Source organism: Bacillus rossius, chromosome 2 (assembly GCF_032445375.1).
Source record: "Bacillus rossius redtenbacheri isolate Brsri chromosome 2, Brsri_v3, whole genome shotgun sequence".
NCBI classification, from domain to species: domain Eukaryota; kingdom Metazoa; phylum Arthropoda; class Insecta; order Phasmatodea; family Bacillidae; genus Bacillus; species Bacillus rossius.
The window spans coordinates 82,275,604-82,293,317 of NC_086331.1; the positions used below are offsets into that span (position 1 = coordinate 82,275,604).

Consider the following 17,714-nt stretch of genomic DNA (forward strand, 5'->3'; position numbering starts at 1 on the left):
GCAGGGATTGGGTGAAACACGCTGAACGTAAAATCCCAGTTTCAGTTTTATTAGTCCGTTAATTTAAATCCCAAAAATCCACAAATTATAGTTCCGCACCAGGGGTCAAAGGGGCAATCCTTGTATTGTTTTTCTTGCAAGCTGTTTGGCAATTCCGGCTCTAACTTCGCATCTGATGAAGGATTCAACAAATGGTGGAAGCTAAATACAAGAATAGGAGACCATGAAAATAGCCTGGGCCATGAACAGAGCTTCTTGAAATGGAAGGAGTTGGAAGTTCGCCTGAACTGTAAAGTAACCATCGATCAGAAACAACAAGAAGTTTTCGAAAGTGAGGAGAAGAAGTGGAGGGATGTACTGTACAGGTTGCTGAATATTATCCAGTTCTTAGCCAAACAGAATCTGGCCTTCAGAGGACATCGAGAAGACATTCGAGGAGATGATAGTGGCAATCGCGGGAACTTTCTGGAGTTAGTGCACCTCCTAGCTAAATACGACCCTTTTCTAATGGAACACCTGACAAAGATAAAGCTGGGAGCAAGAGTCTCAGTTTCGTATCTATCTCCAGAAACCCAGAATGAATTTATAAACTTACTGGGACAGCAAGTTCGCTCCACCATCATCCGTCGTATTCAAGAAGCTAAATATTATTGCGTAATCTTCGACAGTACACCAGACATCTCCCACAATGACCAAATGAGCCAAGTTCTGCGATACGTACATATCGAAGGAGAAAAAGTCGCCGTGGTAGAATCTTTCTTTGACTTCTTCGAACCAAAAGGAAAAAATGCAGAAGATCTCAGCCGATATAATCGCGAAGATAACATCAGACGGACTGGACATACAGAATCTGAGAGGACAGGCTTATGACAATGCTGCCACAATGTCAGGGATCCACAATGGAGTTCAAGCCCGGATTAAAGCACTGAATCCGAAAGCTATATTCGTTACATGCACAAACCACTCACTAAACTTGGCTGGGGTACACGCTGCTTCTGAATCAGTGGATTACGTGACGTTTTTTGGAACTCTGGAGAAGCTGTTTGCCTTCTTTTCCGCATCAACTGTTCGATGGAACGCTTTGGTTGCCGTCACAGGTCAAGCAGTAAAACGAGTCACTGAAACGCGCTGGAGCGCTAGACATGTAGCTGTCAAGATGCTTAAAAATAAGTTTGAGGTAGTTCTTGAGGTACTGGAACAATTAACAGATTCATCTCAAACTTCCGAAACAAGATCGGGAGCCAGTCTTCTCCTGACAGCCATGCAGTCATTTAACTTCCTAACTTTTCTTGGCTTTTGGGCTGCAGTGCTACCTGAAGTAGATGACGCACAGATTTACCTGCAGCAACGAGGACTAAGTGTGGATAAGTGTGCTCAGAAACTCTGCGCTTTGAAAACCCTCTTAGTGGAAAGTAGAGACCGTTTCGTGCAAGAAGCAATTGACTTTGCTAAGACTCTCTGCGAAAAACTCGGAATCGAACTCAAAACGAGAAGAATTCGCAGGAAAAAACGCATGCATGGCGATGAATCTTCTGAAGATGCAGCTTTGTCTCACGAACAGGAAATCCGTCGAGAGATTATCGCATCATTCGACAAGATCATTCAAGAAATGACGACTCTATTCCAGCAAATTCAAGAAATATCGGACAAGTTTGGATTTTTGATGCCAGCGAAACTTTTGGACAGCAAGTTCGGGGATCTTTCCCATGTATTAGAAGACATCGACAAGGACGAGTTTCAGATGGAGCGGAAGCGTCTTCAGCAGTTTGTTGTTGTTGCCTGTTCTGAATCAGAGGAAGATATAAGTTGTAAAGGACCACTGGAGCTCCTCCAGTTCATTCAAAAACTGAATCTCGGAATTTCGGTTCCAAATATACTCATCTTGATTCGTATATATTTGACTTTGGCGATTAGTGTTGCAAGTTGTGAAAGAAGTTTTTCGAAGTTGAAACTAATAAAAAATTACCTCAGATCTACTATGAGCTCCGCTAGACTATCAAACTTGGCTATATTGTCAATTGAACAAGAATTGGCTGTTAATATTGATTTTGACAAAGTTATTTCTGACTTCGCTGCTCATACGGCCCGTAGAATCCGCTTGTAAAACCGCTCATCCTATTTTAACTTCAATATAAGGTACCTCATTGCATGTGAAATTTAATTTTAATTAAGCACCTATAGAATGGGGGCGGCAAAATAGGTCTCCCGCCCCAGGCGCCGAGATGGCACGCTACGCCACTGGCTATAGACACAATGCATAGCATGTTATTCTGTTTTACCTATGTTCATTACGCTAATCACAATCATATTGAATATGCACCAATCAATTTTTCGCCTATGCCATAAATATATATCCAGTTACAAGCATAGCTAGAACCAAGCGATACGTTAGTGCGCTCTTAGAGGTAATATTTTACATGCACTATGTTAAATAAATGTCCATCATGTTAATCATCACACTGCACGTATACATTCATAACGTACACTAACATTACATTACTCAAAACAACATTCTTTACTTACAAGACCATCAATCACAAAACCGATGCTCACAACACAAACGTTAACATACTGACGACACTCGCCAGGGCAATGCACGTTTTCGACATTTACATATCGGCACACACATATCCATTTACCTTAACGTTTACAAGAATCGTACTCATGAAACATAAATTCATATATCAAAGTTCACTCAAAAGGCCGACACTTACAAGACCCACGGTGTTAAACAAAAGTTATCAACAGATGATAAGGTTATAGAGCATCTAGGGGATTGTTGTGCATGCCACTTAGGCTCCGTAAATTATACCATGTATCTATCACCTCAGAACCAGATAATCTCAAGTCAAATTTTAAAAATTTGTTTGGTTTATTGCAGATTGTGTCTAATATGTTCGTTTACTATCGAACCGTAAGACCACATATAATTCAAAAACCTTTTCTAAGTCATTTAGGCAGGGTTATAATAGCCTAAGTCAAAAGCTGTAGTTAAGCCAGACAAACATATCTCAAGTCTCAATGTTATGTTCCTGTGGCGGTTGTAAAAACTCTAATTTGAAAGAAAGTAATCATTAATTCCTTATTGGTGGCCACGTATTTGTGGATGTACATAAAATAGAAGCATCATTAAAGGTTTTTTTACTTCTGTAAAATTTCCTAAGTGTGCCTTGGGCTGTCTTTATCCTGGGGTAAAGACATCTCGTAATATTTTATTGCCATAATTTTATCACAGGTAATTGAAAGCCTTAAATGGCGAATAACAGCTCTAATTTACCAAGAAAATACGTCCAGTTAACTGTACTCACCCCAGAGCTTTTGTACGTGTTAGTGGTGTCTTGATATTCAGGAAAGACTTGAGACTTCTTGGTTTGTTCTTCGACGTCCCGTCTTCGGTACACTTGACTACTTTGGCCGAAGTCAAGCTTGTCTCCTCGTCCATTTTGCGTTTCTCACGGTGGTGCCACCAGTACCATAAGAACAGTATGACGGAAATAAAGCCAACTATCACGATAGTAAAGAGAACAGCGGTGAGGACGATGGCGCGTCTTTCCATCTCCACCTGAAACATGTGGATTAAGATACATTGTAGCAGGCAAACTAATAATCAAATACAAAGTTATGTTTCACTATAACATTAGTTTATTTAACCTTTGGCAGTGTGAGAGTATTGAAGTGATAAGAACTCAAAGCAAAAAAAAAATGATAATTTTATAAATATCATGAAGAAGCACTCAAAAATTCCTGCATAAAGCTTGGTTCCAGAAGCCGAGCATATTATTGTATTTTCTTGCCATTACCTTTAATAAAGTGATTGTTATGTGAATTTATTCTTGTACCGCTCCTACACTTTATGTTTCGTCTCAAATTTTCTCAACAGATATTTATTAAACACCTTCGGGACAAAAGGTGTGTACCGGTTTTGAAAAGTTATTAAAAAAAGGAGCAACTTACAGAAATGAGGTTTATTTTATTGGAATCAGAATACATTCCCATTTTTTATTATCAATTTCTGAAGATCAGATACGGAAGATGGTTGCGACCAGCAGCAATGGATTGATGGAGGTGATTTCGGAACTATTCGACTGCTTTTCGGCACATTTCGAGGAGTGTAGCGGCGATTTCCTCCCAAATTTGCATCTTTAGTTCTTCCAAGGTGTGAAGAAAATGTTTGAAAACTTTTTCCTTAAGGTCACCCTAAAGGAAGAAGTCACAAACGCTTAAATCTGGTCAGCGTGGGCCTCGGATTTAAGCGTTTGTGACTTCTTCCTGTGGGGTAACCTCAAGGAAAATGTTTTCAAACATCGTCCTCACACCTTGGAAGAAGTGAAGATGCAAATTCTGGAGGAAATCATCGCTATACCCCTATGTGCCGAAAAGTGGTCGAAGAGTTCCCAAATAACCTTCATCAATGTATCGCTGCTGATGACCACCACCTGCCTGATGTGATCTTCAGAACTTAATTAAAATGGGGAAGTGTACTGATTCCAATAAAATAAAACTAATTTATGTAAGTTGCTCCTTTTTTTAATAGCATTTCAAACCCGATAAACTCCTTTGCCCCTTCCTGCAGCAGAAAAATAAAAAGTATTGTCCCGAAATAAACGCTCTGATAACACCGCTCGTGTGACAGATGCTATCATAAAGTGACGATATACTGAAAAGACAAGCTAAGAAATAAAAAGAAATAATTTAACAGTTCTTGCAGGTTTTAAGATATTAATTAGGATATTGCGCAAGTTTTCTATGTTTGTACTAAAGTAAAATTTATATAATAAAAATATTTAATATGTTAATAGTTATCTTTAAAAGATTTGTGCAATGGGAGTGCATGACTTGATGTAAGTTTTTGGACATACGCCATTGCTAAGAACTTTTTCTGTTGAAGAAAAACTAATAAATAAAATAAATAAATAAAAATACTCAAAAAAAGACAAAAAACACACAAAACTAAGCAAACAATCGCACCTGTGTTTCCGTACCATGTGCGTCTCTGCCTGAGGACGGGAGCAGATAGCAGTTCCCGAAACGTCGCTTGTTTCTGTTTAGGTAAAACTATTGTATTTGTTTGTCTTTTCGTTTTGTCATGTTTTTTGTCTCGCTTCAACTGTTGTGCTGAATTATTTTGGGTTTCAATATTTTTGTGTTGTCATCATTTGTGGGGATTTTTTCGTTCTCTTAGTACATTTTTCTTTGTTTTTCTTTGTTTGCTGACCATATTCCTGTTTCGGAATATTTTGTGGTGTTCATATCCTTGTTGACAACAGCAATTGTTTGCTTAGTTTTGTGTGTTTTTTGTCTTTTTTTGAGTATTTTTATTTATTTATTTTATTTATTAGTTTTTCTTCAACAGAAAAAGTTCTTAGCAATGGCGTATGTCCAAAAACTTACATCAAGTCATGTTAATAGTGATCCACTTAGCTAATGTGCATTCGACAAATCTTGTTTTTTCTCAACTAATTTTGTGTAAGTAATCACCCAGCGGAGTTTTTACATGAATTGTAATGTACCTTTATCAACTGAAAAAATAAAAAATTCAATTCAAATCTTTATGCTGATTTGATGTATTTTTAGGGTGTAAGGCTGAGCATAAATGTCACTGTGCTTAAAGAAAAAAGGTTTCTCTGTTATATATTAAAATACGTTCTTATAATGTCGATGATATCGAAACATTTCTCCATATAGATTAGGCAAATAAATGAATATGTAAAAATTAGTGAATATTTGTTTTTTATTCTATTATGAGGTGGTAAACTACAGCGATGCGTAAAAAATTTGATTTAAACTAAAGATATGTGTAACAGGGATTTATTATGGTCGCTTGAGGGTGAAATTTTTAGTGATGATTATTGGAACTGGTACATGAACAGTGGATTCATCTAATATATAAAATTCTCGTGTCACAGTTTTCGTTGCCATACTCCTCCGAAACGGCTTGACCGATTTTGATGAAATTTTTTGTGCTTATCCGGTATCTATGAGAATCGGCCAACATCTATTTTTCATCCCCCTAAATGTTAGGGGTAGTCCACCCCTAATTTTTTTTTTATTTCCAGTTTTTGGTAGGAAATCACCATGGCAACGGCTGTTGCTTTGTTGATGCTTCATTCGTCTCTATGGCAACGGCTATTTCATTGTTAGTGCAGTCCTCATCACCGTTGAAATTTTGCAAGTACTTTAAATATCAAAAATTGCCCTTTTTTTTCAAGTATATATATTTTACAGACTTGAAACTTCACAGTAATGTTCCTTATGTTACGCAGGATGACATTTTCCGAAAATTAGATCCCATAGCATAGGTGGTTAAAACCAGGCAACAGTGGGTACTTTGTCTGCATGAGAACAATATTTTGCATTGTTCATGCCTTCTGCGTCTCCATGGCAACAGGCATCGCGCGGCAGTGGCGTACCCACAACGAGGGGCATGTATTATGAGCGGCGCAAGAGTGATCTGCCTGTAGACTGCCGTAGCGAAGTACGGGTACATCAGTTTTATGTTGCGTGCACGAGTCGGGAAACCATCGGTACATTATACAGCATTGTAATAAATTTTCACGGAATTTTTTATTATTTACCATTACTGTAAATGGGAGATGTGGCATAATTCTTTTTCCATTAGTATAGCCGTGCGAAGCCGGGTCGGGCAGCTAGTAAGACTATAAAATCTTATCTATGATGTTTACACACACACATATATATATATATATATATATATATATATATATATATATATATATATATATATTTGATGCGGGTCACAAACTCAAAGCTTATCTGTGTCACAAATGTTTTAGCCTTTACAGAAATAAATAGATTTAAGATTCAGTTTTAAATTTTAATAAACAACAGAAATTATAAAAAAAAATCAGAATTTAGGTATTTGAAAATACCTAAATAGTGTTATGAACTTTACTAAGTTTCGAGTGTTATAAAGTAAGTTTTAGTGTTATAAATTAGTGTTAGCTAAAACTAGAATATTAGGCCAGCTCATGGGTGAAATTAGAGTGTAGTTAATAGGTCAGTAGTGATAGCGACAGACTGATAGTGCATGTTGACGAGAAATATTGGGGGCCGAAGAACTTAGCAATATAATGGATTTTCTTGGCCGAAATAACGAGTCGCCTGAAATATATAAATAATGAAATGAAGAGGGAAAGAAGGAACAGCCAAGAGGTGGTAAAAATGCAATGAAGTTAAATAGAAAAAATTAAAAAAGGTGCAAAAAGAAATGCGGGTAAACTAGTGCTGCTCAAGAAGCAATGAAGTAACAGACTGACGAAACCAGCATTCAGTTCGAAGGAGAGGTGCAGTGTTTGAAGCAGAATCCAGCCGAACATGTGAATTGATGGCACAACAGCTAGTTAATCTTAAACAAACTTCATAACAGTGATACTCAGCAACCCTTTAGGAGTTCGAGGCTGATATCGAGAGGCTTGCGCACCTTGCCTACCTGGAAGCTTCTGCAGAGTTCTGACAGCAGCTAGATAATACTGCATTAATAGATGGACTCAAGGATGCAGAGGTCCCAGTAAACACTTTGCCTGGTCAGCCATAATAATATCTGGGATTCTTTTTTTCACACCCTGGAAATTTAAGAGTGCGCGATACATGTGGTTCCGAGCAGCAAAATGGATGTTTGCGGTGGAGCAGATTCTGTAAATACCATGACATAAATTGGATTTTGGTAAAATATTATTTACAGAGTAAGGATGAATCTTAAAACCTTATTACTCGAAATTTCGGTATGCGTCTTATTTTATTAACTAATTATTCCTAAAAACGGCGAAGTTTAGTAGACGAATGCTAGTATAATTTGATTGGAAATGGGAAACAAAATAATAATATTATACAACACATATGTGTGCATGAGATAGAAACAGCAGGATGCATTTAGAAGCAATACCAGCTGAAAAATCTGTTCCGCCATAACCTTTGTAATCGGTAGACGAAGAACGAATTTTACACATCGTAGTTCACGCGTCCACACACAGATGTCGGGCACTCCGCACGCAGAGGTTCATTGCAGTAACACATAACAGATGTCGCACATGTCGGAGATCGTCACTACTTGTTTTGTTGTATCGCGCTACCACGAAGCCACATTTTTAAATTGAAATAGGTGGGAAACGCTGCAATGGGTGGCAATAAGACGCGTTTTAAAAAGAATAGTGACAAAGGAAACCTGCTTCTTTCTGCAAGGTGGAAAAATAAAAGTTAGGTAACTTATTTTTAAATTGATGATATTAGTTTGTTTTTGATTCCAAAATCTTTAAAACGAGTGTATAACACTTTCTATGTATCTGAATATTTCAAATAACAGCAGCGCAGAGACTGTAGCATCCGAGACCGGCCGCAGCGTGGGAAGATAGCGCGGGAAAGGGCGGGCGGCGCGGCGCCGGGCTGGCGGGGCGGGCCAGTGCGCATTCCACGTCAACACTAGAGGTGTAAAAGTAACCAAAATAAACATACCCGTATGTATTCGTTACTATAACAATCAGTACTCGTTACTATCGTATCGTTACTCGTTACTTCTGATACCGCATAACATGCAACGAATCAAGTCGTATTGCGTACGCGTACAGTATGACGTCGCGTAAATAATAATGAATAGAATATATACAATTAACAATATTTGATAATTAACAGTTTTTGTTAACCAAGAAACAATTAAATCTCATAAGAGCGGCTTTATTATATTATCGCTTTTAAGATAATAAAAAAACGTGAAATTCGCGATAATAAAAAACAAACACATACATATTTCTAATTTGTAAAAAAATACTTTCTTACGTTGTTTCTGTTCCAATCTCAAACTTTGTCTACACACACAATACATTTAATAAACAGTAAAAAAATTGGACGACGAATTTCCAAATTATACTTTACTTAATAAACAAACATCGTTCTTTGTAACGTAAATTCATCGAATATGCGCGCGCATGCGTGAAACATACGAAAAATGCGAGTAACGAAATGCAGCTGTGTGTAACGTTTCGTTACTCGTATATAGACGGCGCACCCGTAACTCAGTAACCAGAGGTGCCCCCCCCCCCCCCCCAAACACTGACTCACCCCCCCCCCCCTTACCTAATGATGGCCCCCCCCCCCCCCCGAAATTTTTTATGCCATTTTCTCAATGATTTACTCAATTATTTCATAATATTATACTTTTTTAGTATTATATTTTATCACATTTTGCATTAATTAAAACTGATTTTCTAATAATAATTATGGTCATATCAGGTAATATTTCCATCCTGAACCGACAGATGCCAAGCTGCTTTTGTTGAGAAAAGTGCGGGGTTGCCATTTGATTTACAAGATCCCTTTCAATTATCAAAGCACCAGAAACGTATTTTCACAATAGAAGCTATAATTATGTAAATAATATATACATTTTTCTCGTCTTTTAACCACCCCCCCCCCCCCCTGAAATTTTAATGACGCAGTCTGCGTCGTTACCCCCCCTTGTGGGCACCCCTGCAGTAACGAATACATACGGTTTGCTACAGCTCTAGTTCACATGCTACGGCCGCTACGGCCGGAGGTTTTTTCCCCCCTCGTTGCAGTAATAGTCGTTAATATTTAATTATATGTTGTTTATAATGACAAAATACACACAAGTAATACCAAATATATTTAGTTCGAAAAGTTAAAGAAATAAAATGGTGTGAAAAAGGAGGGGGGGGGGCAAATGGGCCAGCCCCGATTTTACAAAGGCAGCGATTTTACGAATGCCATCCTTGGAACCGTGAGCCAAGGGCGCCCATACCCATGAGCAGGTAGGGCTGTGGCCGCCTCCCCCAGCTTTCAGGAAGAGGAAACAATTTATGGGTTTTTGAGGATTTTTGGCAAATTGTAATTTTTGACACTTTTTGTCAATTTTTGAAGGTCTGCCCCCTCCCCTTACAAACTATTTTATAGTCTGGCCCCCCTTACAAACTGCCATATGGGCGCCCTTGCCGTGAGCATACATAAATTTGATGTAAGTTTTTGGACATACGCCATTAGCAATGGCGTATGTCCAAAAACTTACATCAAGTCATGCACTCCCATTGCACAAATCTTTTAAAGATAACAGCATACATAAAATCGTGGTTCTAGTATTATTAAAATGTGTAAACTAACAGGTTCTAGTGTTGTCACAAAAAACGAACTTGAACCCAAATTTGTTGACACGAACTTGAACCGAACTATTTTAAAGTTCGGTTCGAGTTCGAAATTTTGAACGTTCGTACAGCCTTATGCAATACTACTCTTCAAATGTCACACGTGAATGGAAACTTATCAAATAAGCGTAGCATAGCAATTATATATCGCGTCTATTAAAAACATTAGTTTAAAGAATTTAAAACATTTATCCAGGACTCTTTTTGGTCATTACATATTTAGGATTGCTACATCTGGACACACATTAATGTTAATTGTTGCTGACATCACATAACACAGTATAAACAAATACTAAACGTCCAAAATATAGGTATACATCACAACTGCATTGCCAGTTCACTATCTAGCACTAGCTGCCGGCCGAGGTCGACGTGCGACCTGAAAGATAAGGTGTAGCGCTGTAAGCAAATACCGCGTCTACCATAAAAGGCAAGTGAATGGGTGTTACGGGTTTGACAGAGGGGAAAATGGATGCACGGGGGAGGAGTAAAGTTTAATAGAATATTATAATTACATCGTAAAATGTTATTGGTCCCGAAATGTTTGTATCAGTATGCAGTGTAACATAGTTACACTTATTTGTAAGTGAGGAGTATTTCAAACTTTTGGGCACGGTAAACGAATCTTACGAGATGCAATAGCTTCAATTATTTAATGTGTACTACTTTTGGTGGTGAAGCCTTTTTGTGCCCTTGTTCTGTTTTGTGCGAGTACATTACAATAATCGTAATTTTCACCGCGACTGATACTGGAGAACATTGTAAAAAATCTCACGTGTCTAAAAATTTCATAAATACGCATGAACAGATGAATAGAAAACAAATTGCAATGACTACTAAAGTACTATTCCAGCTTCTTTAACAATTAATCGTTAATTTGTGGTATCATATGTGGTTTTCTACTAAGATTATGCTTCATTTCATAATAAATTTTGACATACTTTAGATATATAGTAAATTTAAAATACTTATTGGTGGAAAATAACTTGAAAGTTTATGTATTTTATCGCTCAAAGACTTGTTGGAACCTACAGATTCGAAGCAATTCGATACCCCGAAGATCTTGATGAAATTTAAGAACAACCGTTACTAATACTTATCTTTATAACACTATCTAACAATGTTTCAGAACATCAAATACAGCTCCGTAGGCGCCAATACTTTAGCTACTAGCGACTTTAACAATCGCGCACCGTTCGTTCACTATTTGTATTCAAAATGAAGCTAATGGTCTATTATTATTCAAAGCATCTGTATAATTTCATTTAATTTATTTAAAAACCGACATTATAGGTTTGAATTTATCTACAACATTAATTTATTCCAAGTCAAATTCTCTAGTTACACAAGAAAGTAATCTTAGTAACATTTAGCATGTTTGAATGGAAGTGGAGCCAGGTGGAGTAACTTCCCAGTTATAGTAGAATAATGTAATAAAACGGCTACTTCGTTATGTAATTACGTACCTAGATGCGTACGATTTATGAAAACATTTTTTGGTTAGTTGAGCTTTGACAAGTGCCAGTTGTGTGCATATTAACTCAAACAACATATGTTTTATTTTATGTTGTTTGAAATATTCATTGTAGCAATCATAATTGTATCAGTGTAGCCTACATATTGTTAGTAATTAAGTATCTCACTGTTCTTGTAACTTTAACCCAAAATATATGTTATGTGCGGTATTCTAGGGTTCAATATAAAAATGTATAAGTAGCCTATTATAAGTAAGCATGCTTTAAAACCCGCCATTTTTTAAAGTATTTTCATGATTAATTTACATATAGAATAGTTACCTAAATTATAATGATATGTGAATATGTTCCTTACTATTTTTAACTGTATAAATTGAAACAACAATTGTTTTAACTACGATGCATGTACACAAGATAGGCTAACTTTCAAAAGAAGGTTTGAATGAATAGCTACAAGGTTTCGCCAAAGCTATTTTCTGATGCAAGAAGTACATAGTAAATGTGTTTTTGTGTGCTTTACTGTAAGACCTATCCTACTGTAAATTCATTTCATATCGTTAACTTAATATATACTCCATAATCTTTTATCTTTTCTGCACACATTACTTATTATTTTGTGGATGCGAATTGTAAAACTTCGATTCTTGCAAGGGCCTAACACGGAATGTCAACTTTCTAATGTATTCTATATACATTCTTTAAGTAGTAATGTATTCTATATATTATATGTGTAAAATTTTTGACGTGACCACGTCTAATAAATCGATGAACGCCGGCTTAACGCACGAAAAAGTGTCCCGTTACGCACATTGTCCCGTTTCTCTGTGTCCCGTTACGCTCATTTTTTATTGCTCTTTGCTAACCTGAACCTCCTAGCATTGCGACCGAGTCCGTGGCGTAATTCTGTTTTCATGCATTTCAATGTAACATTTTCATTGCTCTTTGCTAACCCGTTCCCCCTAGCATTGCTGCAGAGTCCGTGGCGCAAATATATTATTTTTGACAGCATATTGGTGTTGGATAAGCCATTTTCCTTCACATCATCCTTGAAACACTCACATTCGTTTCCTACTTTTCCTATCATCGTCATATTCTTAACAGAATAACACAGATTGGAAGAAGTTAAATAGCAAACATGTATAAACGTTATAGTTAAAATAATCTCTTCGTTAAAGTAATAAAAATATTTGAATTAATGAGTGCAAATAAAAGTAAATTTATCAATTAAATTGTAGATTTTATTTCACTCCTTTGTATCCATACAAAATAGTGATAATTCAATAAAAATGATTCAATTTTATTCATAAAAGTATATGCAATCATTTCATTAATGTTTTGTTATGACGTTATCACGTAAAAACTATCGTCCGTAAACCGACTTTACAGACAACCAATTTTTTTTCCTGTATTCTATTTATATATATGTGTGTGTTTGTGTGTGTGTAAACTTGATAATGCATTCTATATATGTACAACGTGTATCTAAAACATACTGACAAATTCTGGCAGAATATTCCTGGCGAAAATACAAGACGAAAACCTGTGTACCATACTTTTCTCGTAAATGGATTCGGAGTTTTGAACCCCCATAAATGAAATTTTTCTATTCTTGAATAACTTGCACTGTGTCTGATGATTTTGTAGAACGCAAATTGTTCACCACGAGATACGTGGGTTGTAATGAACATCCTTCAATGAATATAACGGCATTTCTGTTTTAGCAAATTTTATCACCTGAAAAGCTAATAAAAAATAAAAAATAAACCAGGGCAGGCATTACAAAGCACGTTGGAAGGTGTAAAGTTTCCTTCCTAAAAAATCATATGCCACAGTTTACTTACTGATGATGTTAATTTCAAGATATAGAAAATTCCATTTTCGGAGGTTCGTAACTCGATTTATGAGTAAAGTGGTTATTAGGCTTTCGTCTTGTATTCTTTCCAGAAACAGCCTGCCGAAGTTTGTACGTATGTTTTAAATACTCGTGTATATATGTCAACTTTATATGTATATATATATATATATAGTGCTCAATAACCAAGAGTAAACTTACTTTGGTTAAGTTGCTGAACCTATGACTAGCCTATGGAAAGAAAACGCTACGTAACATGAACGAAAATGAATTTAAAGTAATACATAATTTTTCACTCAAATTAATTACATGTTTCAATATTAATTTTCGATGGGCTCATTCGTGGGCATCTTCATTGGAAGGCTGCGGTGTACTAGGGTTAATGGCTGTCGCTCATTAGCTGGTATAGTCTCTGTATCATATTTAGATATACCGTAGCTTCAATTACAGAATAGCCACTGAGCGACAGGCAGCAAGCCCTCCCATACCTTAGGCCGCGGCCTTCCACCATAGACGCTCAACGACACATATAATTTAGTCTAAAATTTGCCTCAATATAGATACACTACTTAAAATATAACAAGACTCGCTGGACAAGGATTGAAACTAAGGCCAACGCGAATGCGAGTTCAGTAATTGAACCTTCAGAGGTAGTATATAAATAGGTGGGTAGTTACAACGACCATGTTCTACGTTACTACGTTATATGAGAAGAGACATAAGTTTTCTTTCTGTAGCGAGAAGTTGGCTGAATTTCAACATAACACAATAATTATATATTGAACTGTCATTCAATTTCGAAAAACAGATATAACTTCCATTGAGATGAAGTCTATGTTGTCCGAATTTTGACGTTCACTTTTTTAGAAAGTTTCTGGCAGTCCAATAGTTTTCTGGTAACAGAGACCTTTCTCACAAGCTAAACGTCAAAATTCAAACAATGAAATAGATTATAGTAGTTCTGTTTAAATCATGATTACCAGTTGTGATTGCAATAATAATTTATGTGTAATATACTGTAATGCCAGTAACATTCACTTTTATGTTCACTTAATTGGTTACGGAGCAAATATTATGTTGATCGATAAAAAAAGGTAATCTTAATTATACACAACACACATTTATAAAAGTTAAATTAAAGTTAAAATTAAAGTATGGACATTTGGATTTAGAGAAAATATAGAAACTAGTATCTAGGTCCATTGCGGGGGAAAAAAAGGAAAAATTCTTGTTTGACTTTTCAATCAAAAACGTAGACTACACGGACTTCATGTTTTTTTTTAAACTTCGAAACGAAATTTGGAGAAACAATTAGCAAATGTTCATGTAGAAAATAATACACTAGCAAATTGATTAGAATAATATTTCCTGGAGTAGTTCAGCTTCAGTTGCCTGAGCCAGTCCCTAGTAATTCGGGTCAGCCAGACAACGGCTCAGTATCAAGTGCTTAATGAAGCACCCCCCCAGCAGACTCTCGTCTGACTGATAAAGGGATAACATCATCGCCGATGAGGGCCGCGGGGCCCGAATGCCGCAACTTGGCATCGAACTCCGCGACCCTTTAGGAGTACCAGGTGGCTTCCTGCCGACCCATAACCTCCTGTTTTGTCTACTGTGAATTCGGTTTTGACTTTTTGTGTGAATGACTTTTAAATAAGCTGCGAAGCTGTGTTTTGTTGCAAATGACCTGGTATAATCTACTTTAATTTCGTGTGGTGACTCTACTTTAAACTCGTGTGTTGTCCAGCCCTCCCTTTAAGTTTAAAATTTAAATTCAAAGGGGGGGGGGAAGGGGGGTGAATATTAATTTAAGCTGAGCAGTTGGCCTTAGCTGCTCAGTTTGTTTTGATTTTTATTTACTTGCTTGAAGAGCGTGTTGATTTATTTATTTGCGTGTGGGCAAAGGCTGGACTGATTTACTGTGTTTGCTAGTGTGTTGTGTGTGTGGCGAGGTTCCTAGACCGTGGGCTGCTGACCCCCTCCCTTTAACGGGAAGAGGGGCTAGGCCGGCGGAGGGGACGAGTCCCCTCTGCCCACGGCTGGCTCGGTGTGTACCTAGCGCGGCTCAGCACCGCAGTTAACATTTCTGCCAACTGCAGCACTGCGCCGCGCGGAGCAGACTGCAGCTCGATGCGGCCCCAGGCCCTGGGGAGCTGCTGTCTGGTGTAGCCAGACAACGCTGACCAGACAGAGCGGAAAACTGTTCCAGCCTATCAGGACGTGCCATTGGTATTAACGCAACCTCGCGCGATAAGAGCAGAAAAAGTTGAGGTCAAGCCGATATATTTTTTTTTTTTATATAACGCGGAAAGTGCCGAGATTGCCGATTTTTCAGAGTTTAATATGCTGTTATCTTCTAAAACTATTAACAAATTATGTTGTGTTTTATTCTCTACAAATCAACGGTACATTTGTTACAAAACACGAGTCAGAAACGTCAAGTGTATTAAAAAAGGTATAAATAAGAAGCTTCGTTCTGAAGTTGTCAGTCAGATGACAATACTTAACTATTAGGTATGTAGTGTAACCTTGTATCTAAAGTTCTATTTTTTTTTGCTTCGCTTGCAGTAAAATATAAAATAAACGTGAGTGATAAATTTACTTAGTAATATTTTATGTACCAGAACTGTTGTACGGTTTTTATTTAAACGAAGTGGTGTTGTATCACACAGTAACATCCACGGGTGCCAAAACAGTTAAGCATAAAAACGGCGTTCCTTTAAACGAAAAAAAAAATGTTCTATCCGCTCTGTCTGGTTATGTATGAAACGGGCGTGATGAGTCCAGTGTCGTCTTGTGCTTCTCAGCACATCACAAAGCCCGTCGCGTTGGCTGCTAGAGCTGACTCATCCCACCCCTATCTCGTCTTTGTCTCTCAGTTTCTCCCCCCCCCCCTCTTCACGGGTGACATTCCGTTTTCCTACTAGTTCGCGGGGTCTCCACTTGGATACGCTCTATACGCCCTTGGCCCGAACGCTGCGCTATCCTACGAGGAAAAAATGAACCACTTCAACTGACCGCGCGCGAGAAAATATTATCTCCCACGCGCTCTTAAGGTGCCTACATTGCTTGAAAGAACATAAGCAACGGGGCAAGGCGAAATGTGATAGATTCTTACCACGATGTGAATGCCAACTCCAGTACTGCAGGACTGCCTGATGGAAAAGGAGACGCCAAGGCAAAAAATACAGAATAACTAGGACCGGAACTATCTGAAATCAGGAAAATGATCCCGAAGAGTTTGAGGATGGCTGCGGTGTTATACCTGCCAAGAAAGCGGCCATATCCAGTACAATTGATAGATGAGTAGGATGGCATCGCAGCATGAACAACATCAGCACATTATTACCTGTTTGGGACGAACAGGTTTAAGGATTGTTACGAGCATACTAGAGGTGGGGCCGCGAGGCAAGCCAGTGGGCCTGCTAGCTGGGCGGCGGGCCTGTTGGCCTCCGGGTGGGACGCGGTCCATTAACGCCACATTCCTTGAAGGATTATCGGCAGCACCTCGCTACCCTTCTTCTTCCGCTTCCCCCTTCCACTGGGCTTTGTCATCGAACTTGCCGTCTGTCTGGAATACTCTTCGGGCTACCAGAGCCCATCGCGTGGAGTATAATTACAAGGACGCCATTGTTTTGAATGCTACGGTTTTATAGTCGACCTCAATGACGTCACAATTAAAAGGGTTTCGAGACCATTCCAGAAGGGAGCTGAGGCATATAAAACCGGTGGCGCCAGCCACTGAGGGAGTGAAGTAAAGAAGGCGAGTTACCCCTTGGCGAGTAAACGCGGACGAAAAGCGACGGGCCTCGTGTGTGGAGACTGGTGCATAGGAACTGTGCTGTGTGCGGCAGACGAGTGAGTGGTGCGAGGCAGTGTGTTGGGACACGGTGCGCGGTAAGGTACGAGCGGTAGGTAGAGCCGCTGTCGAGTCGAGCTCCAGTAGGGGAATAAACTGTGGACTAAGTGAATGAGTAATTTATTCAAGGACAGACATTTTAACTGTTGTAATTTATTAATAGAGGAAATAGTAGTTAATAAATAATATTATTTTAAATTAATTGGGCTATTATTTTCAATCTGTCGTCCCAGGCGTAATAATATAAATTATTCGGGCTGCAAACACTAAGCTTAACGGTGTCTTTACAGAACAGTTTAGTCAAGACACTAAGCTGAAGCTTTGAAACAAAACTAGTAATTTTTCATTATCATTGGAAA

General features: G+C 38.0%; 1 protein-coding gene across 1 annotated transcript in view; it reads right to left on the reverse strand.

Annotated features, from left to right (window-relative positions):
- The window catches only part of LOC134529410 (synaptotagmin-7), an 807,269-nt gene that overhangs the window by 535,130 nt on the left and 254,425 nt on the right, over positions 1-17,714 (reverse strand). Inside the window, exon 2 of the mRNA XM_063363449.1 lies at positions 3,309-3,562. Within this exon, the coding sequence (XP_063219519.1) occupies positions 3,309-3,556 (248 nt within the window). The 5' untranslated portion in view covers positions 3,557-3,562. The remainder of the gene's footprint in view (positions 1-3,308; positions 3,563-17,714) is intronic.